At 33.3% G+C, this 12,405-nt stretch overlaps 1 protein-coding gene across 3 annotated transcripts in view; it reads left to right on the forward strand.

The window, feature by feature from the left end:
* VPS13A (vacuolar protein sorting 13 homolog A) overlaps window positions 1-12,405 on the forward strand; it is a 282,284-nt gene that overhangs the window by 222,027 nt on the left and 47,852 nt on the right. For all 3 annotated transcript variants that reach the window (XM_061425581.1, XM_061425582.1, XM_061425580.1), the window contains exons 54-60: window positions 1,137-1,369; window positions 5,322-5,475; window positions 6,012-6,158; window positions 6,347-6,428; window positions 8,056-8,125; window positions 9,011-9,116; window positions 11,503-11,616. In XM_061425581.1, coding sequence (XP_061281565.1) covers window positions 1,137-1,369; window positions 5,322-5,475; window positions 6,012-6,158; window positions 6,347-6,428; window positions 8,056-8,125; window positions 9,011-9,116; window positions 11,503-11,616 — 906 coding nt within the window. The remainder of the gene's footprint in view (window positions 1-1,136; window positions 1,370-5,321; window positions 5,476-6,011; window positions 6,159-6,346; window positions 6,429-8,055; window positions 8,126-9,010; window positions 9,117-11,502; window positions 11,617-12,405) is intronic.

Here is a 12,405-nt window from a genome sequence, read left to right on the forward strand (position 1 = left end):
ATTCATTTTAATATTAAAAATAATAAGCTATTTAACATGTCGATTAGTACCTTTGCATCAGTTCAGTGCAGTTAAGTTGCTCAGTCGTGTCCGACTCTTTGTGACCCCATGGATTACAGCACGCCAGGCTTCCCTGTCCATTTCCAACTCCCTGAGCTTGCTCAAACTCATGTCCATTGAGTCAGTGATGTCATCCAACCATCTCATCCTCTGTTGTCCTCTTCTCCTCCTGCCTTCAGTCTTTCCCGGCATCAGAGTCTTTTCAAATGAGTCAGCTCTTTGCATCAGGTGGCCAAAGTATTGGTGCCTCAGCTTCAATAAGTACTTTTGCATACTTATATCACAATGATAGTTGAAGTTTGCAAAGATAAACTTGTAATCCACTATAACATATTAGAAATATTTCAGAATAACTTGGAAATTAGCTTATTTACATCTTAATGTAGTTTTAGTATTGTGTATTGTATTTTAGAGAGTGTTGTATTTTAGAGAGTGTTTTAAGTAACATGACTATAGTAACTTACTTTTAATTTTAGTGGATTATAACATGAATGTGTACTGTATATTATAATACCTTGTTTAATCAGAATGTTCATTAACTAGGAATTAATGGCTGACAGTTAACTATTAGAAGTTAATTATTTTAAACTCAAGACCCTGATATCAGCACAATGCTTATATAGAAAGTCTTTCTGTAGTATTAACCCTGTAGTATTTGTGCTTTGTAGAGCATGCAACTGGCGTGTCAAATATTCTTTTATCTTATTTAGTTCACCTCTGAAAAGGAATAGAAGTTTCTGACTAAACAACTTTTAATGCATAACACATTGATTAGTGTTGTAATAAGGCAGAGAAGATAAATTGTGTTACTAATTAGCCTACAAAGGAAGACTAATTAGATTTTACTATGATATTAAAAGTTTACCTGTCTTCCTGACTTCATAATGATTATGGCAAAAAATTTCATTAACTAATTTGAATTATGTAAATTTAAAAATGTTACACAATTGTTAATTTATTTTATTCCTATGAAGGAGCTACCATTACTATTCTCATTTTTCAAGTGTGGAATGTAGATTTCACGTTGGTTGGGACCAAACCCTAATTTTCTTATTTTTTTGATGATTTTATTTCAGGATATGATGACACCTATAAATTTGGGGAAAACGACCATTTATTTAGTTTCGTTTTTTGAAGGCTTACAACGCATAATTTTATTCACTGAAGATCCAAGAGTATTTAAAGTGACATATGAAAGTGAGAAAGCAGAGTTAGCAGAGCAAGAAATTGTGTTGGCGTTACAAGATGTTGGGATTTCTCTTGTCAACAATTATACAAAGCAAGAAGTAGCCTATATTGGCATTACAAGGTTAGATGTATTAGAATTTGGATACATTTAAGTGTAAGTTCTTAATCATTAAGAATTGTGATTGTAAAGTCTAAAATGAATTAAATTTTGTTTTGACTATTCAGTGATACTAATCAAAGGTAATGCTAATTTAAAAGTGCCTTGATACTTTTTTTGCCTTTCAAGATAAAGATATACCAAAAATCAGATTTATACATCTCTCATCATGTTATTTTCCCAACTCTCTGAAAATTAGAATTATTCAACTTATTAAAAGTATATTTTCTTTCTTTAACATGTCACAAGGAAATGTTTAATTGTTCATTACCACCTGTTTCTATGAGTTTATTTTGAAGCGTGTTTGATTTGCTACACTGTGTTAGTTCCTGTTACATAACATAGTGACTCAGTATTTCTGTTTATTACAGTGATCACAATAAGTCTAATTACCGTCTGTGACCATACAAAAATTATTCATTATTATTGACTGTATTCCCCACTCTGTACATCTTACTTTCTAATCACTTTCTACTTTGATCTTGGCACTTTAAGATCTAATAAGGTAATATGGTATTTACCATTTCCCATATAAGTCATCACCAGTAAAACTCTCTTCTTTCCTTTATGCACTTAATGTTTCTGTTCGTAACTACTTGAAATTAGTATTTTTATAGTACTGCCTAATTTGAGACTGTTGCTAGATTCCAGTTTGCATAACAAGGATAATGTTTTAATCTCTTGAATTAAACTCTCAGACATATAAATTAAAGGTTTATGATAGATTTGAATTCGTTTTTCTATGTAAATTTGTCTAGAAATGTCCCTAACTTCTTGAATGGTAACTATGCCATTTAAAAAGGCATATTAAAGGAAATTCCAGTCTAGTGGTTAGTATTCAGCGCTTCCATTGGAGGGGCACAGATTCGATCCCTAGTCAGAGAACTAAGAACCTGTGTGCCAAACAGTGCAGCCAAATCAATAAATAAGCATGTTAAAACTATTTTCTTAGAAATTTTTATTGTTCTCAAAAAATATTTTATTACTGATATAGAAAGTTCAAATAGACAACAGATTTTAAGCCTGTGAAACCTAACGTGCTGTCTCCTATGCTAAATGATGTGAATGCAAAGGGAATTAGTACATGGTTTCTATCTTTCTGTTTATTAAGAAAACATAAATTTTAGAAGAAAGAGAACAAGAAATTTTAGAATTAATAAAATTAAATAATTTACATACTTAAACAGAATGAGTGAAGTGATTTTAGAATGTGGATAGATTTTTTTTTTGAGGTGTGGAAACTGGAAGCTGTTCAGGAGCCTCTTTTCCCACCTTTGTGTGTGTTTGCTATGTGGCATGGCATGCAGGATCTTAATTACCTGACCAAAGATCAAACCTGCATCCCCTGCAGTGAAAGCATGGAGTCTTAACTACTGGACCACCAGGGAAGTCCCTAGAATGTGGATAGATTTTTAAATTTGTCTTTAAGTCTTTCAGTGGTTTTTTAGTAAATAAGATTTGTTCCATTCACTCTCTCTCCTCTGTTACTATTTCACACTTTGCATGCATGTGTCCTGTCAGACTCCTTGAGACCCCATGGACTGTAGCTTGCCAGGTTCCTCTATCTATGGAATTTTCCAGGCAAGAATACTGCAGTGGGTTGCCATTTCCTCCCCAGGGATCTTCCCAACCCAGGGATTGAACCCACATCTTAAAGTCTCCAGCATTGGCAAGCAGATTCTTTATCACTGAGCCAGACTCTTTGTGATCCCATGGACTATACAGTTCATGGAATTCTCCAGGCCAGAATAATGGAGTTGGTAGCCTTTCCCTTCTTCAGGGGATCTTCCCAACCTAGGGTTCTAACCCAGGTCTCCTGCATTGCAGGGGATTCTTTACCAGCTGAGCCACAAGGGAAGCCCATTTCACATTTTGGCTCTTTTTAAATCCCATTCTCTCTCAGCTCAGTGCCTTGAGTCTTGTTTCACCAAGTAAACTGATGTAGTCAAAAAGGAACTTCCAAAGACCTCCTCCTGTTGGAGGAGCTTCCTATGCACCAGTATTTTTTACCTATATATTGCAGCAACACACTTCCCACTTATCATAGATATATTGTATGTGCTCCTATTTAAACATATTTTTCTTCTTTTGCACTATATCTCATTCACTCTTGCCTCTGGAGACACTGACCCAGCAATCCTCTTCTTTCTCTGTCCTACTTCAATAATTTTTGGCTCCCTACTGAATTGTCCAAATAAGTTTAATATCTTTCAACTAAAAAAATTCTCTTCAACCTACTTTCTCTGCTACCTACTGTACATTTCTTTGCTTTACTTTATAGCTGAACTCATTAGAAGTGTTATCTATTTAGAAAAATATTTTCACTCTCTCCAGTTCTTTTTTTTACCCATTTTTTCTTAACAGTTCTGAACAGGCTTTTGCTTTCAGTGTACCATAAAGCTGGTCTTGATAAGAGCACCAGAGACGTATGTTTTGCCAGGTGCATTGTACAATTACCAGTCTTCATGTTGCTTAAGTTTATAACATTCTAACATTCTACACAGATCCCTCCTTGACCCAGTTTCTTTGACTTTACTTCCAGGATAGCTCACCGCCTTGGTTTTTCTTTCTGTTCCAGCATTCTTAGTCACACTTCTTGGTGCCTTGTCATTTTCTCAACTGCTTAATATTGGGTATCTTGAGGCTCTCAGACCTGAGTCCGCTTCTCTTCTCTGTTTCAGTTTTATGATTTCAAATACCATATATATGCAGAAAACTTCTTGAAGTGTATCTTCGGCTAGATTTTTGTTCTGAGTTCTGGACAAACTTGTCTGTCCAGCTGCTTACATAAAATCTCTACTTAGATATCTAAGAGACTTCTTAAGCTTTATAGTAGGTAAAACCAAACTCCTTCCTCATTCTATCAAAACCTTCTTTCCCACTGGAGGTAATGACATCTACATTCTTCTAGTTGCTCATGTCAAAATCTTTGGAATCATCTTTGATTTCTTTATCTTACCCCCTAATTTATTTGCCCTTACCCCCTCTAATCTATCTGAAAATATTGTTTTGGATCTTGCTTCAGAACACACATAGAATCTGACCACTTTGTAATGCTTCAGTCTTACCACCCTAGGCAGAACCATCACCATTTTTCTCCTAGCTTACTGTATTACATTCCTAACAAGTTTTCCTGTCCTAGTCTTCATCCTTTATTTTTTTTCCCTTGCTTCCCATCCCATCACACAGTTTATTCTTAAACCTTAAGTCAGATCATATTGCTGATTATCTTCTCATAATCATTCAATGGGTTCTCATCTCAGAATAAAACTCAGTCTTTACCATATCCTCAAGGCTTTACATTGTTTTGCCTCTCACTATCTATCTTACTTCATCTTCTACTCTTAATGTATTCCAAGCATGCCAAGCCCCCTTGCTTTTCCTGTGCTATGGCATGCTCTGCTTTGTAGTCTTTGCTCTAGCTTGTGTCTCTACCTGAAATGTCCGCTGGATAACTACCCCATCTTCTTTCAGGCTGTTGAAATCTCACCTTCTTAATGACACCTCCAATGACCATTCTGTTTTGATACTGCAACCCCCACCACTTTGCATATCCCAGTACTCTAGATCCTCCTTAACCTATCTGCTTTTTCTTCTTTCAAAAGCCATGTTTACCTCCTAATATATTGAAATATGCTAATTTACTGTTTAGTGTCAGTCTGTCTCTCCTCAGGTAAAAGAAGGTTCCAAAATGGCAGAAACTTTCCCTAATAATATTGCTGCCACCTAGAATAGTGCCTGAATAAGAGTTTAATAAGTATTGGTTGAATGAATTCATGTTTTTAAACTTAAAATGTGCTTGCTTACAACTAGAGATATGCAAAAATTCACTGACGGTTTTGTAATTCATGTAATAAACCAGTTAAAACGAAACTGTTTATAAATTAGTACCATGATTTTTGCTTTCATATATAAGTTCTGATGTGGTTTGGGAGACAAAGCCCAGGAAGAAGGCAAGATGGAAGCCAATGAGTGTAAAGCACACTGAGAAGTTAGAGAAGGAATTTAAGGAATATGTTGAATCTTCACCGTCAGAAGATAAGGTTATTGAGTTGGACACCAACATTCTGGTAATATTTTTAAGTACTGATATGAAGTCTTAATTTCTATCTGTTGTAATTAGATGAACCATGAGTTCGTTTTTAAGGAAAGACAAGTTTGCTTACAAAACAATGAATCTTATACGTACTTTATATAGAATATTTTAAAGGAATAGTTCTCTGTCTTAAGATTCAGACTTTTTTAAGTTCTGATGATCTAAGTTGTTTTGCTTTATTTTTAAAGTTATTTTTCTTATATTGCTTTATTTTTTGATGAATTTTAGTGAAGTAAAAGTTAAAGAAATAAAGTAAAAAAAATTATATAAAAAGTGATAAAATCAAGTTACCAGGGGTATATGAATATTTTGTGAATATTATATGAATATTTGTGAGTTGCATGTGTATGGGATATAAAGATCTCAATCCAAATCTTATCAAATATTTAGCCTACTATTTAAATTAATATTATCATAAAAGTTTTTGGTACAGATTTCTAACTTTAGTCAATTAATAAAGAGAAATCCTGTGGGGGTTTTTTTGTTGGGGGCGGTGGGCATATTTTTCAGGTTCGCTTCACACCTGGTGCTTCTAACATGAAAATTCTGCAGCCACATGTAATAGCTATAAGAAGAAATTATCTTCCAGCATTAAAAGTAGAATATAGCACATCTGCACATCAGTCATCGTTTAGAATTCAAATTTATAGAATACAGGTAAGTTTGAAAAGATATTCAAATCATATTCTAAAGAAATATGGAAATACAATAAATGTATTCCCACAGTCTGTTTTGTCTGTAGTTTGTTGGACTAGAGTGTTTGATGCCTTCTACTTCTTAAATTTTGTTATTCTAGTCAGATTCTATAATTAACATATTAATATACTGACCTTTTTGTTTCTTAGATCCAAAACCAAATACATGGTGCTATATTTCCATTCGTGTTTTATCCCATTAAACCGCCCAAGTCCGTCACCTTGGATTCAGGTTTGTTTCTATTTTTAGATTGCCATAAAAATGGTTGTATTAGCTATTTGATTTATTTTACTATAAAAGTATGAAGTGAAACCCTTCTCAAGTTTAGTTTCTATAGGATCATTGGAAAATTCAATGGCTTGAAAAAAGACCAGGAAGTACTCAACTAATTTCAATAAAACTGAGTGAATACTGAAGAAAAGATTGATTAGAAATGTATATATAATTTTTAGAGACATTAATTTCTTTAAAAGATTACAAGTTTGTAAATTCCTAATTTAAAAGCCACTAGAACCTTTAAATAAAGGAATAAGACCGTGAAGTCTATTTTCACAAAGTTGTCCTGATGATTCTAATGTATACTTCTGGTTTAAAATCACTGATTTAAAGGTTCAGTTAAAATCTCAAAAATATACAAGCAACTCCTACAGCTCAACTCCAGAAAAATAAATGACCCAATCAAAAAATGGGCCAAAGAACTAAGTAGACATTTCTCCAAAGAAGACATACAGATGGCTAACAAACACATGAAAAGATGCTCAACATCACTCATTATCAGAGAAATGCAAATCAAAACCACTATGAGGTACCATTTCACGCCAGTCAGAATGGCTGCGATCCAAAAGTCTACAAGCAATAAATGCTGGAGAGGGTGTGGAGAAAAGGGAACTCTCTTACACTGTTGGTGGGAATGCAAACTAGTACAGCCACTATGGAGAACAGTGTGGAGATTCCTTAAAAAACTGGAAATAGAACTGCCTTATGATCCAGCAATCCCACTGCTGGGCATACACACTGAGGAAACCAGAAGGGAAAGAGACACGTGTACCCCAATGTTCATCGCAGCACTGTTTATAATAGCCAGGACATGGAAGCAACCTAGATGCCCATCAGCAGACGAATGGATAAGAAAGCTGTGGTACATATACACAATGGAGTATTACTCCGCCATTAAAAAGAATACATTTGAATCAGTTCTAATGAGATGGATGAAACTGGAACCTATTATACAGAGTGAAGTAAGCCAGAAAGAAAAACACCAATACAGTATACTAACGCATATATATGGAATTTAGAAACATGGTAACAATAACCCTGTGTACGAGACAGCAAAAGAGACACTGATGTATAGATCAGTCTTATGGACTCTGTGGGAGAGGGAGAGAGTGGGGAGATTTGGGAGAATGGCATTGAAACATGTATAATATCATGTATGAAACGAGTCGCCAGTCCAGGTTCGATGCATGATACTGGATGCTTGGGGCTGGTGCACTGGGACAACCCAAAGGGAGGGTATGGGGAGGGAGGAGGGAGGAGGGTTCAGGATGGGGAACACAGGTATACCTGTGGCGGATTCATTTCGATATTTGGCAAAACTAATACAATATTGTAAAGTTTAAAAATAAAAAAAAATAAAAAGGTTCAGTTAACCTAAAAGTGAATACAGATAATTAAAAAAACAATCCTGCAGTCTGAAATTAAGACTGTGGTAGATCTTACAAATATCAGTAATTTTAATTCATACTTATGATTTAATACATAATTTAAGTGTCCATTGTGGTGTGTATTAAATTACAAGAAAATGCTTATCTTTTGTTTAAAGCATCATTAGATTAATCATATTTGTTAACCTTTACAGCACCAAAACCCTTTACTGATGTCAGTATTGTCATGAGATCTGCAGGACATTCGCAGATATCACGTATTAAGTAAGTGTCTTAATATGTTTATTTTGTGTACATTTAAAGCACAGTGTTTTGTTTAAATATGTGAGCTAATTGTACTCTTAAGTAAATTTTAGATGAGTCAAAGATTTAAGAGTAAAATGTTAAATTAGAAAGGTCATAGAAAAAATCAATTATTTCATAATCTTGAGAAGTCAGAAGGCTTCAAATGAATTATACATAGATATTAATAATAGTCATTTCTGAATTATGTGTATTTTATTACTTTCTTTTTTATTTGTTTTCTCTGTTGTCTATCATTACTGCATACTGTTTTATAAACAAGAAAGAAAATAGTATATTCAAATTCAGTCACCACCCATTTCAAAAAACAGAACAGTGACAGAAGCATCCATCTACGTATCACTCCCATATTTCTTGTTTCCTTCACCCTATCACCAAGATAAATACTGTTTTTATTCCCTTTTAAAAATACTGGTTTATTATTTATGTGTAGCTAAACATTATGCTCCTTACTTTGCCAAAAGTTGTGCTAATTAAATTTTTTTCGAACTGTAAATATATGCCTTGGGCTTGCTTTTTCTATTCAAATTTTTACTAAAATTAATTTATTTTGTTGTATATAGCTAGAGTTTATTATCACTTGTATGTCATATTTCCTTGTGTTACTTTGTGCCAGTTTACTTATCAATTTTCTCTTTGTAGGCATTGTCACATTTTGAGTTTGTTTCTATTATGAACAGTGTTGCCATTATGTTTTTAATTCATTCACCTAGAAAGTCTTAAGTGTCAATGTTTTAATATATGTCTTATATTTTTTCTTTTATAATTTTGTTAATTCAGTTAATCGATAATTTTTAAATGTTTTACCTTGTTTTACCTTAAAATGTTTTACCTTGCTATTTATAGGTATTTCAAAGTGTTGATCCAAGAAATGGATCTCAGGTTAGATCTTGGATTTGTCTATGCTGTATCAGAACTTATGACACCAGCTGAAGTCACTGAAAAAACAGAGGTGAGACTTAAAATAGTAGCATTGATTTAGGGAAAGAGGGGGACTTTAGAAAACAATGATAACATTATACATTCTTAAATGTATAAACATGTTTTTAAAAATTAAAAAAATTTTATTCTGCTACCATGGTTCTACGTTGGTGGAAATCACATACTCAAATGATAGAAGTTGGAAGCAAGACAGCTAACCTTCTGAAGATAAGGTAACAAATAAGAGGAAAAGTTTTAAACCAGTAAAAGAGGAAGAGGATAATCAGTCATGTTTACATCACTTATTTCTTCCTATTTTATTTTCCTGTGTTACTTTTGTGTTGATTGATAATTTAGAAATTTGGATATGATCAGGATATTTGATGAGAAAAGAGATAAGGAAAATAAATATAATATGTTCTTTGTAACTGATAGATGATAAAATTACAATTGTTAGGTGGATAAGAGATGTTTTATTTTTCAGCTGTTCTTTTAGAAAGAATTTTGAAGATAAAACAAACTACAGTTTACCTTTGAACAATGTGGGGGTGATGGGCACCAACCCTGTTCTCAGTTGAAAATCTGTGTATAATGTATATTTGGCCCTGTGCACACCTAGTTCCTCCATATCCAAGGGTCTGCATCCAGGGAGTCACACAACTGAGGATTGTATAGTACCGTAGTATTTAGCATGGGGTGGGGGGAAGGGAACATGTATAAGTAGATCCTTGTACTTCAAATCTCTGTTGTTCAAGGGTCAGTTGTACACAGATAAAGACAAGGAAATTATACCTTTTTTCCTTTTAATAACGGTTCATCGAGCTATAGTTCACATACTATACATTTTACCCAATTAAATTGTTAGTTTAGTAGTTTTTAGTATATTCAGAATTATGCAACCATCACCACTGATTCTAGAACATTTTCTTCACCCCTGAAAGAAAACTGCCTTAGCCTTATGCAAACACTAATGTACTTTCTATGGATTTTCTTATTATAGATATTTAGTATAAATGGAATCATATACTATATAGTGTTCTTTGATGTATTTCCTTTGATTTAGCATAATGCTTTTGAGGTTCATCCATGTTGTAGCATGTATCAGATTCCTTTTTATGGCCAAGTAATATTCGGCTGTATAGATACACCACATTTTGTTTATCCATTCATCAGTTAGTAGACATTAGGGTTGTTTGTACAATTTGGCTATTATGAATAATGGTGCTGTGAGTATTTTTGTACAAGTTTTTATGTGGACATATGTTTTCAGTTCTCTTGGGTATTTACCTAGGAGTGAAATTGCTAGGAAGTTGGTAGCTCTGTTTAATAATTTCAAGACTTCTAGACAGTTGTCCATAGTTACTGCATCATTTTATACTCTTCAGCAGAATATATGAAGATTCTGATTTCATCAGATCTCACTAATACTTGTAATTGTCTGTCCTTTTAATTCAAGCTGTCCTAGTAGGTGTGAAGTAGTATATATCACTGTGGTTTTGATTTGCATTTATCTAATGAGTAATTATGTTGGATACTTTTGATTTGGTAATTTGTTAATTGACTGCTTGCATATCTGCTATGGAGAAATGTCTGCTCAAATTTTTTGCCTGTTATTTAATGGGTTTGTTTTTTAATTGAATTGTAAAAGTTCTTTATGTATTTTGAATGCAAGCCCCATCCATGTCTGATATATGATTTGCAAATATCTTCTCTAATTCTTTATGTTGTGTTTCACTTTCTATTTGTCTTTTGAAGCACAGAAGCTTTTGATGTTACTGAAGTCCAAAATATTTTTTCTTTTGTTGCTCATGTATTTGGTGTCATTTCTAAGACTCCTTTGCCAAATCCAAAGTTAAAAGATTTAGCCCTGTGTTCTAAGCATTTTAAACTTTAAGTTCTTAAAATTAGGTGTTTCATTCATATTGAGTTAATTTCTGTATATGGTATAATTAAGAGTCTGACGTCAGTAAATTATGAAATTGAGAAGTATGAATATTGGTATTTAGTTCTTTTTCAAGATTGTTTTGGCTATTTTGGATCCCTTTGCAGTTCCATATGAATTGTAGAATCAGCTTGCCTTCTTCAGAGAAGTCATGTAGGGTTCTGATAGTGATTACATTGGATGTACAGATCAACTTGGAAGAGGTGCCATCTTAACAGTATTAAGTCTTCCAACCCTTGAACATGGGATGTTTTCCATTTATGTAGATCTTCATTTTCTTTCAAGAGAGTTTTTATCATTTGAGTATACGTTTTATACTTCTTTTTGCTAAATTTGAGTATTTTATTCTTTTTATAGTATTGTGAACAAAATTGTTATCATAATCTCATTTTTGTTTTTTCCATTGCAAATGTATTGGCTTAATACTTACACAGATATATTCCTTAAGTTTTTAATATTTTATGTCCCTTTATAGGTTGAGCTTTTTCATAAAGACATAGAAGCTTTCCAAGAAGAATATAAAATAGTCTCATTAGTAGATTCATCACAAGTCAGTCTCTATGAATACTTTCATATATCTCCTATCAAGGTAGGGGGAAAATAAAAGTCATTTTTATTATCCTTGGTAATCTAGTTAATAGCAAATTGATTTGATCAGTTTTGGGGAATATAGCATTTCAGTTCTGTTCTTTGATAGTATATAAATTCTGCAACTTCACCATTCAAATATAAGTTAGAAAGGAATGATACTTTTAATTTTTATTTATTTTTATACTCTTTTATATGTGAAAGCCACCTATAGTATTTGTTTATATGTTTACATTTGACCTAACATTATGTTCATTTACTATCTATTAAAGTGTTGACTGATAATTTTCAAACTTTTATATATGATATTAAAGTTTCAAATAATTTTATAAAATAACCTTGATTTAAAAACTGAAGATTGAACGGAACTAAAAGTAAGTTCTTAACATAAAATTTCTATGAGTTGCATAATATCTGAAGAAAATTGCTGTATAACTGTGTACACCATGCTGATCTTCTCTGTAGCTGAAAGACTAAAGAATCTGCCTGCAATGCAGGAAACCGAGGTTTGATCCCTGGGCCAGAAGATCCTCTGGAGAAGGGAATGGTAATCCACTCCAGTATTCTTGCCCGGAGAAATCCCATGGAAAGAGGAGCCTGGTGGGCTACAGTCCATGGGATCACATTGTCAAACACAACTGAGTGACTTCTATATATATGTATACACACACACACACACACACACACACACACACATATGCATATAATATAAAAATGTTTTTAACTGGCTTCACCATGCTTCCCTGGTGGCTCAGATGGTAAAGCGTCTGCCTGCAATGCGGGAGACCCA

Source organism: Bos javanicus, chromosome 8, assembly GCF_032452875.1.
Source record: "Bos javanicus breed banteng chromosome 8, ARS-OSU_banteng_1.0, whole genome shotgun sequence".
In the NCBI taxonomy this organism is placed as follows: domain Eukaryota; kingdom Metazoa; phylum Chordata; class Mammalia; order Artiodactyla; family Bovidae; genus Bos; species Bos javanicus.